At 33.1% G+C, this 20,195-nt stretch overlaps 2 protein-coding genes across 3 annotated transcripts in view; one reads left to right on the top strand and one right to left on the bottom strand.

The window, feature by feature from the left end:
• Nucleotides 1-1,910: 1,910 nt before the first annotated feature.
• On the top strand, nt 1,911-18,401 carry LOC138331212 (uncharacterized). The gene is given in 11 exon segments (XM_069278696.1): nt 1,911-2,248; nt 2,874-3,188; nt 3,638-3,647; nt 4,523-4,695; nt 6,041-6,174; nt 8,245-8,573; nt 8,896-8,918; nt 8,921-9,843; nt 10,562-10,598; nt 11,053-11,370; nt 12,572-18,401. Coding segments are annotated over 11 exon segments (2,694 nt in total). The 5' UTR covers nt 1,911-2,166; the 3' UTR covers nt 12,922-18,401.
• LOC138331208 (nucleoredoxin-like) overlaps nt 17,725-20,195 on the bottom strand; it is a 39,734-nt gene continuing 37,263 nt past the window's right edge. For both annotated transcript variants that reach the window (XM_069278691.1, XM_069278692.1), the window contains exon 7: nt 17,725-20,029. In XM_069278691.1, coding sequence (XP_069134792.1) covers nt 19,844-20,029 — 186 coding nt within the window. In that variant the 3' untranslated portion in view covers nt 17,725-19,843. The remainder of the gene's footprint in view (nt 20,030-20,195) is intronic.

The raw sequence follows: 20,195 nt of genomic DNA, 5'->3' as shown, positions 1-20,195 counted from the left end.
AACGGCAAAGTGACATCTACTTACCGCCAAATAATCATCAAACTATTGTAACCAAGTTAAAATCCGGCATAGGTACGTGCATTCGATTGAAATCACCCCATGGTCCTTGTCTTTGTACAAAAAGATATACCATTAAAAGAAAGACAATTATGAATTATGAGTTGATAGTTTATGCTAAGAATGGCGACACAAACAATGGCTCCACAAAATGAGCTCTCACAGACTAAGCACTAACAAAGTGAGATTACACAAACTGAGCTCTCACATAGTAAGTACTCACAACCTCAACTCTCACAAACAGAGCACTCACAAACTGAACGCTCTGTCAAACAGAGCACTCACAAACTGAACGCTCTGTCAAACTGAGCACGCATAAACTGAGCTCCCTCAGACTGAGCCCTGAATTGAATATGTTTACAGTGATTTGTCAATTGATCTGCTTGTCTTTGGTCCCATATGATTTGTACTAAGAGGATACAATATCATCTAAATGGAATTATAAATAGATAACAGTCATTTATTCCCGTTACTTTTAATAACATTGGTATCAACATTAACAAAATTTTGATGCTACTTTATATTACCTGTCTTAATATTTACATCAAACATCTATACATTTTGGACATTTCAACTAGATTAAAACTACAATGAGATATCTGAAGTAAGTGTGTTTTTTTTTGTTGTTGTTGTTGTTGTTGTTGTTGTTGTTGTTGTTGTTGTTGTTGTTGTTGTTGTTGTTGTTGTTGTTGTTGTTTTTTAATTATTATGTTCATTTATATTTCGATGTGAATAGATAAACAGTGATGATATTTATGATATATGATTTAAAATGTTGTTATGTTTTTGTTTCACATCTACCTGGAAATGACTGTACAGTCTTTACATGTAAGTAACGTTTTATTCAAATCCATATGCTTATCTCTCTTACTAATTCAACCGGCTTCTTCATAAACTAACTATTTGGTGGTAGAATTGGACTAAAGCACAGATTCCTAGAGACATTTTAGTCTATTTTCGTAAATCCAAATCATTTGTAATTTTAACTGTAATGTTTTCGTAATTTTATATAAATTTTATCCTTTTTGTCATTTAATTATATATTCCGCATCTAATTACATTTAAAACAAGAACTTCTGATGTACTCATTCTAGAATTGCTCCAACGATGTCTACAGGATTTGTTGTGTAATTATATACTTGAGCATAATCATATCAAACCAATTGGTCAACTGATGTACTTCTCAATAATCCGATTTGTCTATGAGTGCGTTATACTACATGGAGGAACAGAACCTCCAATGTAAAAAGGAGATAAATAACATTCTTAACACGTGTTACTAAATTTTTTGTTTTGTTTTGTTTTTCATGGAGATTCAGTTTCATTAAATGTATTTTCTTTTCGTATCGTTTTTTAGCAATAAAGAATAATAAAACTGAGATATTCTATAATCATGTAATAGATATCAAGAGTTTGATATATCGCTTTCTGTGATTCGCTATTTACAATTCAGGGAAGATAACAGACCTTGCCAGATAATTGAGACTGTTCAAGGGGCAGACAGAAAGTTACCGACACATTCGGGTAGTGTTCTTAGGCTGCGAAGGTGCAGGTAAAACTTCTCTGTGTCGACGTCTCCAGAACAAAGATGTCGACATCACATCAAGACAGCCAACTTTGGGAGCCGAATTACATCCTGTTTGTTTCACTATCAACATGGATGACAAAACTTGGGAACATAGTGATGATTACATGCCAACTAAAACGATTAGGAAACGTATGGCAGCAATGATGTCTTTGCCTGATCATTCTTCGATCCCATATGATTTGTACTAAGAGGATACAATATCATCTAAATGGAATTATAAATAGATAACAGTCATTTATTCCCGTTACTTTTAATAACATTGGTATCAACATTAACAAAATTTTGATGCTACTTTATATTACCTGTCTTAATATTTACATCAAACATCTATACATTTTGGACATTTCAACTAGATTAAAACTACAATGAGATATCTGAAGTAAGTGTGTTTTTTTTTGTTGTTGTTGTTGTTGTTGTTGTTGTTGTTGTTGTTGTTGTTGTTGTTGTTGTTGTTGTTGTTGTTGTTGTTGTTTTTTAATTATTATGTTCATTTATATTTCGATGTGAATAGATAAACAGTGATGATATTTATGATATATGATTTAAAATGTTGTTATGTTTTTGTTTCACATCTACCTGGAAATGACTGTACAGTCTTTACATGTAAGTAACGTTTTATTCAAATCCATATGCTTATCTCTCTTACTAATTCAACCGGCTTCTTCATAAACTAACTATTTGGTGGTAGAATTGGACTAAAGCACAGATTCCTAGAGACATTTCAGTCTATTTTCGTAAATCCAAATCATTTGTAATTTCAACTGTAATGTTTTGGTAATTTTATATAAATTGTATCCTTTTTGTCATTTAATTATATATTCCGCATGTAATTACATTTAAAACAAGAACTTCTGATGTACTCATTCTAGAATTGCTCCAACGATGTCTACAGGATTTGTTGTGTAATTATATACTTGAGCATAATCATATCAAACCAATTGGTCAACTGATGTACTTCTCAATAATCCGATTTGTCTATGAGTGCGTTATACTACATGGAGGAACAGAACCTCCAATGTAAAAAGGAGATAAATAACATTCTTAACACGTGTTACTAAATTTTTTGTTTTGTTTTGTTTTTCATGGGAATTCAGTTTCATTAAATGTATTTTCTTTTCGTATCGTTTTTTAGCAATAAAGAATAATAAAACTGAGATATTCTATAATCATGTAATAGATATCAAGAGTTTGATATATCGCTTTCTGTGATTCGCTATTTACAATTCAGGGAAGATAACAGACCTTTCCAGATATTTGAGACTGTTCAAGGGGCAGACAGAAAGTTACCGACACATTCGGGTAGTGTTCTTAGGCTGCGAAGGTGCAGGTAAAACTTCTCTGTGTCGACGTCTCCAGAACAAAGATGTCGACATCACATCAAGACAGCCAACTTTGGGAGCCGAATTACATCCTGTTTGTTTCACTATCAACATGGATGACAAAACTTGGGAACATAGTGATGATTACATGCCAACTAAAACGATTAGGAAACGTATGGCAGCAATGATGTCTTTGCCTGATCATTCTTCGATAGGTAATTATTGTATTTTTTAAATATTCTCTTATTCGGTTCAGTAAATGAATATTTTTCTTCTCATCAAAGAAGCGTCTCGCTTCGATCGAAACCAAGTAAATAACTGTCAATTTGCTTTCGTTTTGAATGCCATTATGGTTGCAGGATAAACAGAATACATGGTCAGTATCTTACAATACAAGGTTTATTTTGGTGCATGACACGGAAAGCCAAGATGACTCGGCACAGCCTCGTCATCTCGGCTTTCCTAAGTCTCGCACCAAAATAAACCTTGTATTGTAAGATACTAATCATGTATTCTCTATAAATGGATATCGAACGAGACGTCGATATTTCAAAGAGATTTGTTGTCATAGCAACAAAATGGAGGCTCTTTATTGGTCTAAATTTAGAATTTTATTTAAGAAAGGAAATGGTACATAGGGACGATACTTCCTATAACACTGATATTGTTTAAGCGAGGGATGTGTAATGATTTTCATTAAAACCAATACTGATGTAACTTACTTCAGCATTGTAGATGTAACTTACTGGGGCCGCAGTGGCCGATTGGTCAAGATGTACCAACATATTACCACAAGCCCTACATTTCTGGGATGCGGGTTCGAATCCCATGTTGGGCAGTTGCCAGGTACTGACCGCTGGTCGGTGGTTTTTCTCCTGGTATTCCGGCTTTCCTTCACCCAAAAAACCTGGCACGTCCTTACATGACCCTGGCTTTCAATAGGACGTTAAACTAATTAAAAGCAAAACCAAATATAACTTACTTGACGTAAAAAAACTAGATATTCTTGGTTGATAACCCAAATTGACATTGTAAAAATATGTGTTGGTATATATATATATGGGTATTTTCATGCAGCTTATGATTCTAATTACAACGGCGGTCCATCAGAGACGCGGTGCGGTTACTCTATACATAAAGGGAAACCATCTCTAAAGCTAGGTATTGTTTTCTGGCAAATATTCTCATCTATTTTTCGCCTATATTTAACCATTCGGGTTTCAGTGCATAAATAAATGTTGTTGTTTTTTTTGTATCATATAGAAGGTAATTTATATATTAGTATCAAAGTATGATAGTATAACAATCACTGGAAATATCATCAGATAAACGTGTAATCAAATCCCGCGATTATTTTAAATATTGGGTTCCATCTTCATTGATAATCCTTTCCACTGTTGATAAAATATTTGTAAATAATAACTCCACTGAAAAACAATGCTAATTTGTTTCAACTCATTATTATAAAAAGAAATTCTTACAACTGTTATTTTATTAGGTGTTCAAGATTTTTCGCTACGAGAACCAGATGTCGAGCGAATCAGGGAAGTCTCTAAAGAAGCAGAAACCCTCAAAGAATATGCTTCCATGGAGACCACTTCTATCTATCACTGTGGGATATGGGAGGACACGAAGCTTTTCAATCATCTCACAATATTTTTATCTCTTCACATGGCGTGTACCTCCTGGTCTTCAGACTTACAAATTTCCTAAAGGATAATCAGGAAACTGGTAAAAATCTTCTTTTTACACAAATGTATTTTCAAACCCCTCCCCAATGTTTCACTGAATGGAAGATTAAAAAACCTTTATGGTACATTTGTAAAGTACAGGGTGTTTCAGAAAACATGTACCGACTTTAAAATGAGATACATGCATTTACATATGTCCCTATATAGTCAATCAATGGGAGGGGAGTTGCATTCAAATTAGCGTTATCGCAATGACGTATGAATAGAAGTCCAGTGCCGGATCGAACTACTTCTAGTTCACGCTTTGATCTAACTGACTTTGATTATTTAGTTTACATTTAACCTTTATATTACAGAGATGACGAATTTGCTTTGAATTTATAAAAATTCAATTAAAAATAGAATAAATTAACGTGCTACAGGATTGCGTTAAAGGTTGTATAAACGCATTTTGGATAAAGACATATTCAATAAACGTGCTACATTGAATATATATGTATCCAATTGCGTTCATACCACCTTTAACGCAATCGAAAAACTGTTCAACCTATACATATTATATAACTTCTTCATGTAACATCATAATTGCAAGAATGAAGACATTATGGGAATCAAACGATACTAACCTAGTTTTAAAAAAACTGCTTAGATGTACACCATTGTTATTACATTTGTTTACTTGATAAAACATCCAATCTGAGCAAACCTATTATTTGAAAAGAAAAAAAATTAATTTGTCATGCAACTGCCGCACATACTGGCGCTTTATCCGTCAAGACGAAATGCTTTATTCGTCAATACGATCCCGTAATTTTTTCTACATCTGATGGAACTTTTTCTATCTTGAAACCGAATTTTGACCTTCCGGTGATTGAAACGTCATTCAGTCCAACAAAACGTAACGTCACATTCACCGTCAGTTTTACGATATAAAAACATGCGTGTTATTTAATGGTCTTTTTCTTGACTCATGATGAAGATATATATCGGAAATAATTCTTTGATGTGTAATTATTGTTTTGGGTATATTAATGTTATATTTTGATATATTAATGTTTCAGTTATATAACAATCTGAATAGACTTATTGTAGCTGTTTGTGATTTGGTTTACTTAATTAATCTTTTCCTGTGCATCGAAGAAGCGTCTCACTATAAAGAAATGGTGGCAGGATAAACAGAGTACACGGTTAGTATCTTACAATCTTGGTGCTCGACACGAAAAGTTGTAATAATATAGTTGTAACAGCTTAGCCGCGCCATCTCGGCTTTCCTCTCACGAAACTAAACCCTGTAATGTAAGATACTAACCATGTATTCTCTATATTCGTGTAAATTTCGATTAGACCCACTCAGTCTAAATAAAATTACTCGATGCATTTTACAGATCGGATGAAGAAATGGATTCGCCTCATTGGCACATTTTCTTCAGAGGAACTGAACGCTTCCAAAATCAAGAAACATGCTCCTCCGATCATATTTGTTGGCACGTTCCTCGATGAATTAAAGAAATCATCAAAGGTATCTATTAGCATTGCTACTACACACTGACCACTGCGCCGAATGAATTTTTACACTGTGTAATAACATTGGGATTCATGTAACGTAGAAATTATTTGTGACGTCATCCCGTTAAAGCTGGAACAATACTTCTCGGTCGTTATCTGGTGGCTGTACTTTATCTAGACTCATACTGACGTGATATGACGTACAAACTAATGCCATTAAGCATAGAACATCTTTCAGTTGGCACTCATAGCCAATATGAAAAAACCTGGGCAGAGACAAAATTCATGAAGCGCTAGTTGAATTTGCCTTTGTCCAGTTGGCATTTATATTGGTTATGAAAGTTTAAAAAAATATATATTTAAAATCGTGAATTATACCAGATATTTAGTATTTGAATAATATGTAATTAAACGCGTCACTGTTATACACATATTGACTGAGTTTTAGGTTAGCATGTGTTATTTTGACTTAGAGGACAAAACTGATCAAGCCTAAGGCTGAAGGACGAAGACAACAGCTCTGTCCGAGAGTTCAACATAACACAGGTTGACTGAAACCTCAATCTACATGTACAAATGTGTTGTTATACCTTCTATCATGTTAGTCAATACGGAAAAATATCCTTCACTACAAATGTATAATTACAATGTATGGTAGCAGATGTATGGTAGCAAATGATATGAGTGCAGTCATTTTAGTTTTTAAAATAAATAATTACAAAGAATGAATTCACGGGATCAATCAATGATAGACTATTTAGCAGAACACAGAACGATAGAGCATAGATAAAAACTAAATAGTCATGTAATTATTGTTTGGTTACGTTTTTAAGTAGACAAATTATTAACAGTATTATTTCTATTGTATACCGCAAATAAACAAAATAAACGAAACGAAATTCATTTTATCGAAATCTTATTTCGATTTATAGAAATACCAAACGAATTGGTATTTCAATTAAACGAGATAATATTTTGATAAAACGAAATAAGTGCGAAGCATGTCAGTCAGGGGCCTGGATAGATAAGAGAAATTATGGATTTAAAAATAATTTCATGTGCATCTATATTGGTTATTCTTAAATGATGTTTTGTTTGGATTGTTTTCATGATCAAATGCCCGTTAGATTCAGATGTGGCGACGTCGAAACCGGTTAACGGTTACACGGCTTTTATATTGCCATATGCCGATCGCGACTAACTGAAATTTATAAATTTTAATGTAATGTAAACATAGAAGTGATTCAAGCGTTCAACTGATTTTACATTGTCAACAATTTTCGGTCAGTTGTTCCAAACAAGTCTTCCGGGGGATCAGCTGACAAACTGGACACGGTACATCATATCCCAATCACGACTAAACTATTTTAAAGCTTTTATACATAACTGACCGGTAGTTCTGTATTTATCTTACATTTGTTCAGAAAAACAATATGAAAATCCTAAAATATCCATTCGAAAACATCGTAAGCCTCGACCTTTGTTATCTAGGTCAATCGAGCAAACGTCGACAGTTATATGAAGCGCCTAGGATATTGTTAAATTATTGAATCGGTAATTCTGACAGAAAATGCTGCACTTTATACACCACATACATGTATTACATCACAGGATCAACAATGCGATCAGCTGGGGAAATCTGGAGTGGACTGAGCTTTGTGGTATCAGAATGAAAGGAGTGATCTGATTGGCTGAGGAATTAAGCTGGGCGATCTCAAATTTCCTTTTTAGATGACGATTTTAGATAAATAGAGAAATACGACACGAATGCGTCACTGCATTCTAAATTAACTTAGATTGGAGATAGAATACCATTTTTCATGAATCCACTGAAGATCAGATCATGAATTTTTCCATTTTAAAACTAATATTCATGATCTTATGTCCAATAGTTCCTTGAAAAATGACATTCTATGCCCTAATTATCAGTTGTCATAGATTTTATTCGGCGTTTTTGTTGACACTTATAAAACTTATTAATTCTAGTTTTCATATTATATTTCTATGTACATTTGTATCTATGGATATAAGATAAATTACTGAAGCCTTTAAGTAATTTTATTTTTCGTATTTATTTTTCTAGGACTACAAAAAAGACACGGAAGCAATACTAAATAGTATTTCAGAATTTCCAGAGCTGTCGGATTTCCGTTGTATCAAATTCTGCACGGTTGACAATAGCCTTGCGGATACAGATGAATTTGAAAAACTTCGATACCTTATCACAGAGGCAGCCAAGCACCAAGATCAATGGGAGAGGAAACTACCAACTAAGTGGTTAAAACTAGAACTGGACTTACTCCAGGCAAGAGAAAAGGGCATAAAGGTACTCCAATTTGCAGAGGTCATCAAAATGAACGAATCGTCGATTGCCGCTTTGGCAGATGATGAGGAAATCAAACTTGCATTGGAGTGAGTAGGCATTCACAATTAACTTCGGCTGCAAATGCATGAATGAAGCAACGCCTTATTTAGTTTTAAAGGTTTTATCTCTTTTGCAAGGAAATGCATTTTACATGTTGCAGTATGATTTAGGAGAGAACGAAATAACGATTGTAAATAGGCCCAATATTCATACATTTTCATAATTTATTTTGACTGACTCAGTCATTGACCTTTTGTCTATAAAGGCTGCTTTTGGAATAAGAAATTATATACATTTTTGAAATAAAAATGTAAACTTGATTTAATCTGTCTTGATGTAAGTGCTGATAACATTATCGTTTATGTTTAGATACCTGCACTGCACAAGGTCTGTGTTTATTTCCGAGAATTCGACACAGTGGTTACAGACCCACAATGGCTTGCAGGTTTTGTTAAAATATTTATTACAGACAATATGTTTTTGCCAACGGACGACCTTCCGCTGTTCCGAAAATTAAAGTTGTACAAGTCAAATGGAGAGTTGACACAGGAGATGATTGAATGTCTCCTCGAAAGAAAAGAAAACGAAGCCTATCTTCCATACAAATCCGTCTTCTTTGATCTGATGGAAAAATTTGGCTTGGTAGTGAAAGTCCAAATTTCGAAAACAGTATTTGGACAGTTCACCGAGACCTATATCGTTCCTAGCAAACTCAAAGTGATACAAGACATCAGTGAGATCACCAACAGAGTCACAAACCTCCAGCAACAGCATGGTCACGTCTCCAAAACGCTGTGCTTTGTATTCAATGTATTCATGTCTAATGAATTGTTCCAGCGAATCTTGGCTAACGTTATAGAGATGTACAAGTTGGCACTGTCACTGACAACACAAAGTGTGAGAGAAACAACTGCAGGTAGTGGGACAACGTCAGCCAATAAAGGTTGTCTGTACAATGGCTTTGTCTGCTTCGAAGTCGATGACAACTCCAAAATGATTCTGTCCATGCATGCAGAACGATCCACCATTGCCTTGACGGCCTTCAGTACCTCAGCCGATAGGCTACCGGATGACTCAGGACAACTCTTACGGCAATCTATCGAGCAAATTATACACAAAACATTAGAAATGAGCAACCAGCAACACTTTCAATTCACGCACAAACTACATTGCAGCTTTTACCTGACTCCTTACGATACTCCGGTACAGCTATACAAAGGCAACAACTCAGACAGGGGCGTACCATGCAAGGGAGGAGAATGCCAAGGACAACACTTTTTGTCAAAGACGGATGCGATCTACTGGGGAATTGAGGAGGTATATATTATGTTTAAAAGCAAAATATATGTATAAAAGTTAATCAAGCCGATGCTTTTGTTCCTAGATAAGTAGCTAAGCTCTAAAAGTCATTCATCGGACTTTGATAAGTGTAAAACATATAAAACCCTCATATTTATGATGGCCTCGTCATATTATAATTTTTACATAGAGAATTAGTAAAAGAATGGTATCTAAATCCTCTAATCACTGCTTTGATATTTTTTCATTTTATTAATATATCGTGAAAGATAAATGTATATATATAAATATATTAATATCGTCATTGGTCGATAATTTTTTTTTGGTCAATAAAATGTTTTATCGACCTCATCAAAATACCGTAATTTGATGTTTAACTATGTTTACTGACCATGAATCATTGTTACATGTCGATATCCTGCTGCTTAGTATCTTCTTTATTATTTTATCGGGAATACTTTTAAGATATTAGAATGAATTTTGTTTTATTTGTTTTCATAGAAAATCCGACTTTCTGATTGGCAGATACTTTTTCTTCATATACTATGAACTTTGAAGAAAAAAATCCGAGAATGGCGCGAAAATCCGACGTTATCATGACGTCGATGTTGCATATTGATTAAAAAAATAATCCATTACGCGGATTCACACAGTTTGCAAACAAAATTTCTTTCATACCCCGATGAAGTTAAAAAATAGTGGCATTAATGCTTAAATGTTTCTTTCTGTTGTGAAGGGCTCTCAAGATGCGCAATTAGATTTTGATGAATCGAGTAAGTATATGTCTGAAGTACACAAACGAATATAAGCTATTAAATTTTTTAGATTATCCTTTCATAAGTGTATTATGTGTATTACACACCAACAGCAATTAATTTAATCTAATGAAAGTTCATTTAATTTCATGAAAGTTGTTGTTTAATCCAAGCTTTTCATTCATTTCATAGTGATTATTGCAAAGTCGTAATTATCATGCCAAGTCGACCTAATTATCAGGATAAGTCGACCTAATTAAAATGATCGATTTATCGTGATAATTTTGGCAAAATGATTGTCTCGCTGAATATTAAGTCGTGGCAGGAATATGCCACATACATATATAATAAAATCAGTTTTTATTTTTAAACTTTAGAGTAATTGTGACAATTTTGCACTAATAAAGGTACATAATTGTATAATTCATTCCGTAAGATACACATTCAATAACGGCATTCCAAAATATTTCAGAGACAGGGGATGACATCATTAAATCTAACCGCAGGCCGACTCCCCGAGAACTGGGTCGTCTGTCCCGTCTAGTCGAGGCATCTCGATGTGAGATGCTATTCACGGTACTTTCTGTGACCTCCCCAAAAATTGATCAAACTAAATGGGAGTCCACCAGCCTGGCAGGGATCACATTCATCACCAAGATGTTTCTGAAATGGACAAACAACTACCCCAATATGACATTCTCAGATATCGCGAAGGCGATGGAGAAGGTCGACATGGCCACCGATCGTTTGGACGAAATTATAGAAACAGACGAGGATTCAGACGACCAAGGTAAATGAAAAGTCATAAAGATTAACTAAAATTAATAAATTTGTTCCCACATTTGTTGCATATATTTTCCTGATTCATTTGTGTATTCAAGTAATACATCTTATACATCGTTATACGGTGTTCCAATTCTGATAGCGTTATATCGTTTTTAGAAAGATTATATAGTATGCATGGACTTTTTAATATGACGACAATTATTTGTGTGTTGCTACTTTCTAATGTGAGTGAGTGAGTGAGTGAGTGAGTGAGTGAGTGAGTGAGTGAGTGAGTGAGTGAGTGAGTGACTCATTCAGTCAGTAAGTGAGTCAATGACTCATTCAGACAGTGAGTTAATCAGTGATTCAGTTAGACAGAGTCAGTCAGTGAGTCAGTAAGTCAGTCAGTGAGTGAGTCAGTGAGTTAGTGACTCAGTGAGTGAGTCAGTCGGTGACTCAGTCAGTCGGTGGGTCAGTGAGTCAGTCGGTGAGTCATTGAGACAGTGAGTAACAGAGAATTCACCATCAAGGGACTAATAAATAAATGGCGGTTATAATAATTTCCTAAAGTAAATCATCAAAAGTCAAGTGAACACAAATCATGTATGGAAAAGAAAATGCTCGGATTTAAAATGATATTCCAAAATTCAGATTTATTGTCATAATACAAAACAAAATTCTTGAAATTCACTGTATCAGTTTTACTATTCATATTCATTGAAATTTAGTCCGGATTGCTACTGATGATACCATGTAAGGTCATGATCACATCTGCCACCAAAAGGGTAGGGTTTGGATGTAATGGACATCGTATATATAGTGCATCCATAACCATATGTGAAATATAAGTTTTGTATATATAAAAACAATAGACAGAAGAAAACACAGTTTTTTAAGTATGGACAGTTATTTTTAACTTCAATTGAGTATGTGGGCATCTATGCGTGTGACTCGACGATGTATGCGCAACAAGTGAAAATGAAATGACTCAAGTCTAAATTGAAGAGGTCAAGAGGTATTGTTGCTTATATAGACCGAAGATCAGGTAAATCAGGTAAATCATGGGTAACAGAAAATAAAAATTATTGACAAAATCTCACAAAAACGACACAGTTAAAAACTTTCAATAGTTTATTACCTCATTATCCTATTCTTCTGTTTTGTTTATTTTTTAACATTAAATAAAGACATGTTCCTAATTTCATTTTATTTTGAATTGTATACAGGAGATGTAGTTCCAATTGATGTCGCAAGAAGAGTTCCCTCTGAAGAAGAGATTGTGAAACTTGTCGACAACATTGGGAAGGCATATTTCAACCTTTTTCTGGAGCTCGGTTTGTCTCCTCCCATCATAGAACAGCAAGAGATGAGGTATCCTAGCAGTATCCAGTCGAGAATGCTGGCTCTGATCCGGTGTTGGATAGACAAGTTCCAAACAAGGGCCACTATCGGAAGGCTGCTGACAGCGATGAAATATTGTGATATGGATTGGCATACGACAGCGCAGATCTTTCCACAATGCCAGAGGAATTCTGGTGTAGCAAATCGGGTCAGATGTTTTATGTGTTTATGTTGAATATTTTACACACCAGCGTACTATCTCGTTGGTTACCACGGCCAGGACAGAAACATGAAAGAGGAGTAACTCTTATATATACCGTCTTTACACCTCTGGCATATATATATATGCGGAGGCTTTACCGACTAAGACGGAAACCTTCTTCCAAAACTATCCTAAAATCTGAAATTTGACAATCTACCAGGAAATAATTATGATACACTAAAATTGCTTTTCATTCGTGTGAATAATTTGTAAAAAATAAATCGGCCATTTGTTGTACATATATTTACGATTTAGATAGATGCAATGTATGATATTATCATTGATTCAGCATAGGTATAAAGTCTTGCTTTCCGGGGAAGACTCCTGCCATTGAATTATTATGATATAGTAATTATGTCCAAGTGTTTTCCTAATATCTTCGTTTTGCTTTATATCATTTAAAGATGCTCCATGTCTAACAGAGCATAAACGACTCTCGTCGTTTGAACAATACTTGGCGCTTATCCATGTACATATATGTCTTACTAACACCACAAAAAATGGTATGAAATACTTGCCTTTGCTTTCATTGCATGTGCAATCAGTACTAGTACTTCATTCCATATCGGGTATACTGCCATGGACTCTTTTCGGGACGCAATCAATCACTTTTTAATATTTCTATCTTAAAGTAAAATAAGAACACCTCAAAATTTTCAATGTCAGTAATGGTGTGAAGTAAGTATTTTTTCAATGGAAAGAAAATACTAATTCGCCTGCTCCTGTTTTTGATAGAGAAACAAATATTATTTGTCAGCAGTGTAGCATCTTTAATCTTGGTATATTCTTATAATTATACATATTAATATTATTTGAATAGTTGAATCCATCAAGATTTGTATCCACATGTTTAACGTCCGAAAGTTTAGCCGCTTACGAGATCAATGATGGGTCTTTTATAAAATATTTTCTTTGTTAGGGAAATTGTTATTTCTTTGGTGTGTATGTCTTCATCCCATCAACGATACAACAAAAGGATATTTATCATGTAGAACAAGCACCCATTCATGTGTTCAACGAAATATTGACTAAACGAAAAAACGGAATGCGTTTCTATCATGAAATGTAGATTTGTAACTCTACAGTGATGATTTGTGCTTTATCAATACTGTCCAGGAACATCTTATATGCATTGTTGTAAACAAAATATTTTTTTAATTCAATCTAATTCTATTTGTACAGTATATCATTCAAGTTTGATAAGTTTTTTTGTGTCAATTGTCAATTCCTGGTATTTTTAATTACCAAACCATTCTCAGAAATGATCACGTGTAGCCAATTATCGATACTGACCATTTTTATTCAGTCTGATAATTAAATTACCCTGGTATATTGACATACATAAACATACGTAAGTAGTTGAGAAGGCTAAGACGCTTTAATAAAACGAATTAGATAACAAACTGCGTGAGTGCAATAGTACATGGCTAACTGTCAGTATTCCGTCTTTGCATATTACAGAGTTAGCTCCCTTAATGCGGGTAGGTATCGATTGTTACGTCATTATTTTGTGAGCGCAATTGACGTCGTTTTCTCCGAAACGAATGACATTACGCTCTTCAACACATGACGTCACAATCAATACCTACCCGCAAGTGCAGATAACTCTGTAATATGCAAATTCGGAATACGTAAACAGCCGAACGTGCGTTTTTATAACAAGTATGGTCGGCTATCCCCCCTCCATTATTGTGCATGTATAGAAGAAAATGGGTACTTTATAATCATTATATGTTTTTGATTATTTATCTTTATAATAATAGTAAGTTTTGAATTTTAAAAGATATCCATCTTTTTTGTTTACCCAGAGATTTTTTACCCGAATTGGAGTTCTGTCATTTTAAAACGAACCAAAACGGATTTAAAATGAGATTTGAATGATGGGAACAAATGTAACGTTATCTTTGTCTACATATTTAACAGTGTATAATAAATAAATGTCGAATATCCTTAAAGATACTCCACCGCTGACAAATGTTATTTTTTCACTATCAAAAACAGGAGCAGACGATTTTGTATTTTTCTTCAGTTACAAAAGTTACTTACTTTACACCATTACCACCAATGAAAAGTTTGAGCTTCTAACTTTTCTTCAAGTTAAAGATATGAAAAAGAATTAATTGCATTCCGAAAAAATTCTGTGGCACTATATCCTATATGGAATGAAGTACTGATTGTTCATGCAACAAATGCAAAGTAAATTATTTTGTACTATTTTTTCTGTTAATTAGACACATATATACACGATTAAACACCAATTATTTTAAGTGATGAATATCATTTATGCTCTGTCGGCGGTGGAGCATCTTTAATGATTAAAATACTGTATCAAATATTTTTTGATATTTTTTTTTTATTATCTTGTTACAAGTGTAGTTAACATTATTATTATTTTTTTATTAATAATTTCATTTGTTATTCTGATTTGTCGTATCGATTTAGTTTACAAATGTAAATTATGAGATTATTTTGTCAATTTTACACTAAAGAACAATTAGCACATTCACAATTGATCGCAATGTTATGTTGAAATAAATTCTCGTGTATTATTAACTAATTAGGAGAAAGAGTAATTTTTTCATTTTCCAAATTCGTGATTTATTACTTTCTTGCAAATTTTGAATCTATATTAAGTTAATCATTTAGTGTTACTGGTTTTTTTTTAATTCTTGCAATTACATGTAGCAACCAGTCATTACTCGACTCCTACGGTAAGTCTTAAGGATTTACATTGGTGAAACATTATTTTCGCTTAGATAGCGTTTGATATTAGTTTTGATGCAGTTTAAACTTACCATTTCATTTTTTTTAAACTTACATCACAATATTCGATTTCAAATTGCTTAATTCTAAAGAACTGTGATTTTTTTATGTCGGATATTTTGATGTTTTGTTTGTTTGCTTTTTTGTGTTGTATTATTAATAATTATGTATTTGCATATTACAGAGTTATTTACACTTGCGGGTATGTATTTATTGTGACGTAATGTGCTTTCAAGCGTAACGTCATACCTTTCGGAGAAAACGACGGAAATTGAGCTCACAAAATAATGACGTAAGAATCAGTATCTACCCGCAAGGGGGCTAACTCTGTGGACGGAATAAGAAACAGTTACGAAATTAAAGATCCGAACCTGGATCGATTTTTAAAGTGGTCTGTGTCATTGAAATATTATTAAGGATTGAAATCAGTGTAATATAGATATGAAACATGTTTTATTGTTAAATAACAAACAGGGTTGGCTTTGAGTTTAACAGGATTGTCACCTCTCATGTCCTCGGTGGGAGACTCACGATATTGAACAATTTCTCCAACTAAGACTTATCCCACTTATTATATTATAATCAAACTTAATTAGTAGAACTAACGATGAGTTTTGATGTATATTAACTTGAGGTACAAATTTCTAATGTAAAACAAATGTTTTAATGGATACAAACTATTTCCAAATGCTTCAATTTGTATCAGATGATTAGAGAAAATTAGGAAAAAAAGGTATGCATTGAAAATAAAAGGAAATAATTGGTAGTCTTTATTTTCTTTTGTTTCCGTGTTTGCCTTGTTTATACCTTAAAGATGCTCCAGCGCCGACAGAGCATAAACGATATTCATCATTTGAACAATTATTTGTGCTTAATATATATATGTCTAATTAACAAAAAAAGTAATATGAAACAATTTATTTTGATTTTGGTGAATGCGCAATCAGTACTTCATTCCATATAAGACTTAGTATGTGACACAGATTTTTTTTCATGATGCTATTATCTATTCTTAATATGTTTACCTCAAAGTAAAATTAGAAGCTCAAACTTTTAAAAGGTGGTAATGGTGTAAAGTAAGTAACTTTTGCAACTGAAGAAAATACTAAATCGTCTGCTCCTGCTTTTGATAGAGAAAAAATACCATTTGTCATCGGTTGAGCATCTTTAATAATTGACTGTTTCTACGGTCAATTAATAGGAATTTGATTGTAAACAGGCATAATCATTGTCTACATATCTCAAAAATACAATAATGCATGGATATATTACTTTATATATTTTTTTACTTTAATATTAAAGTATTTGTACTTCCATGTTCCAGTATATAAACACCAATGAGAGTGGTTGTATGTGATTTTCAAGCTTGTTTAATGTTTATCCAAGCTTTTCTTGAAGTCCCTTATTAGTGTTTTTCACACAATGGTGGAAAGACCTATTGTTTTTTAAGTTTCTTATTCTTATACTGATTAGGGTTTTTCATCCAATGATGAAAAGACCTATTGTTTTCGTTAAGTTTCTTATTCTTATACTTCCAGTTTTGTGAATGCTCTATCAGTCAAATGGTAAAACAAAGGATAAAAAAATATTTCTATCTAAAGTTGTTCTATGAAAAAAATAAAGGTCAAAAATCCAATATGGCTGCCATAACGTAAAACCTAAAAAACGCTATAACTCACGATGTTTAAATTAAGTTATTTCGAATCTGAAGATATTTTATTGTAGGTTATAAACATATCTAAATTTTCTCCCTTACATGTTTACACAAAATATGTCTCGTAAAAAAACCTCACTAGAGGTCAAAGTTTACCAAATGTTGCCATTGTTAGATTGTTTCTCATTATTCATTTTTTTCCCAAAACTTGTCTTTATGTAATGCAATGTATAGCAGGTACTGTGTACTAGAAGCGATTGTTTGACCAGATCGGACTTGGCATGCATATGGCAGTTTAAAATGGGATAACAATCCTGGTTCATTCCCCAAAAAGAAAGAAAACATTACCAACAATAAAATAATAGCTTTGTATAAATTTTAATACAATTGTTTCATAAAGGCAGTCTCAATATACCACCAGGATTTTAAAAACATTTAGAATATTTTCATAATTATAATTCCTTTCTATATTTGATAAATGATCTAAAGCTTCCAATGGAATCTCTAGTGATAAGCATACAATAAATAAACAGATTGCTCCAAAACTTAAATAACACTCGAACATCACAATAAAAGCAACATACTTGTAACCGCCCATGGTAGCATGGGTTATTTCCCTTTGAGATGTAAGAATTACCTCCCTTCTACCCTAAATAATATCTAATAATGATGAGCTTAGTATATATAAATTTTTATTTTGAATTTTAAAACATGGTTACTGTATATTTTTCATAGAGTTAGGGAAAATGGCAAAGGGGTATTCAAACTGAAATTCAAATATTCAGATAATAATCTTCGTTTTGTAATTTTAATAACTTCATGCAAATCGAATTCTCATTATAAGTGAATTGTATAATGTAAAACACTTGTACTTTTGGATGAAAAATTCAAATACTGTTGAACATGGAGAAATTTATCTGTATTTATATGGAATGATTCATATGTCTTTATTGTAATTAAGACACTCTTGATTTAAATTTGTTCAAATCTGCTACTTCCTTGGAGTTTTATACTGCAATAAAAATATCAATCAATATCATAAAATCTCACTGACTTTGTACTTGTCTGAAAAACACAAAGAATTCATGCAAAGGAGAAACTTTGCAAAATGTTGTATCAATAATATATAATTTGCAAAATGACTTCTCCCTATGTTTCAGATTGATAATATCATAAATATGCCCCCAAAACACTTTTATTAGGCAAAACGTAAAACAATATCACTTCCATTTATTTATATTCTAACAGCTACTGGCATCACATGTAGATAAAATTATATAGAAGATGTGTCAGGTTTATGACTTGGTATATGATGAGTAATGAACTGGTCAGTGCTGCTGTGAGTGAGTGGTTTATGAGTTTTGACACTACCACTCAAGCCCCCACTCCAGTTGGCAGATTGAAATCTCCATATATGGGGTTCTCGGCATGCAGGCCGGTGTATGTATAGGTATACTGTAGAAAGTAATATGTATTTAGCATATGTTCACACTGAAACTTGTTATTGTCATCACCACACAGATACTGCTAATAATTTAAGTACAGGTAAAAAAAACATTATTTAATAATGTTATATGTCCAAACATAATAATTACATGTATGCATACATTGTATGTATCCCTTAGTTCCAGCAAACACACTCATAAGCTACACTATACAGTCAGTGAAATCATTCTGCAATAATTCACCCCTTTTAATTCAAAATAAACTCTTCCCCTCTTTATAATAGGAGAGTTCAAGCCAGTATTCTGGGATGAACTAGTAAATTAGTTCACTAGTTATTATACAGTCTGTGAAATCATACTGCAATAACTCATACACCCCTTTCAATTCAAAATGAACTCTTCCCCTCTTTATAACAGGAAGAGTTCAAACCAGTATTCAGGGATGAACTAGTAAATAAGTTCACTAGTTACTACCCGGGTATACAGTCAATGAAATCATACTGCAATAACTTATACACCCCTTTCATTGTAAAATGAACTATTCCAGTCTTACAATCAGAAGAGTTCAAGCCTGTATTCAGGGGTGAACTAGTAACAGTCATACTTACATAAGTGTAAAATCCGTGAAAAATAGCATTTTACTATTTCTACCAATATACATGTAAAATACATTCACTTCATTATAACTGTCTCATATCTTCCATTCATTGTAACTTGTCTGCTGCAGTATATGAATGTTCTATATAAATTATTTTATATCACTCTTGATATTCCCTCTTTGCACATTGCAGAGTTACCTCCCTTTTAAGTTAAGAATCGACTTCATTATTTTGTGCGTGAATTTAATATTGTTACGCTAACAAACACATGACGTCACAATCAAAACCTACCCAATATGACCAGATAATTCTGTAATATGCAAATGCAGAATATCTCTCATCTTTCATTTCATTCTTCTGCAGTACATTTCCTATATAACTTATATTTTATACCATGTTTGATATAAGTACATGAATGCCACAGGTCTTAATTTTCAGCTGATTGGCGTGGCCTCTAATGTTCCAGCAAAGTAACGTTTGACAAAGTCTGTAGCCACTTCTTTTGTTATCACTGTCTCCGGGCTAAGATACACCTTTTGGTCCGGAAAGTCCAGAATAGCCAGTAGTGGACATTGGTCCTCTAAGTTAGCGAAATCACGTACATTATCACAAAATTCATTCTGAAAAATAAAATGAAAGAAGCTTTTGAGAAAAGGAAGACCAAATCAGATTAAATATGTCACTGATTTTTTTTTTAGATTATCTATATATATATGTATTTCTAGATCATTCACAGAAGTGAAAATCTCCACACAAAATTCTTATAAGGACGTTATAAGAAAATCT

This window comes from Argopecten irradians, chromosome 9 (genome assembly GCF_041381155.1).
Source record: "Argopecten irradians isolate NY chromosome 9, Ai_NY, whole genome shotgun sequence".
NCBI lineage: Eukaryota > Metazoa > Mollusca > Bivalvia > Pectinida > Pectinidae > Argopecten > Argopecten irradians.
Note: the sequence above shows the minus strand (reverse complement) of the source record. Positions and strands in the feature narration are given on the sequence as shown.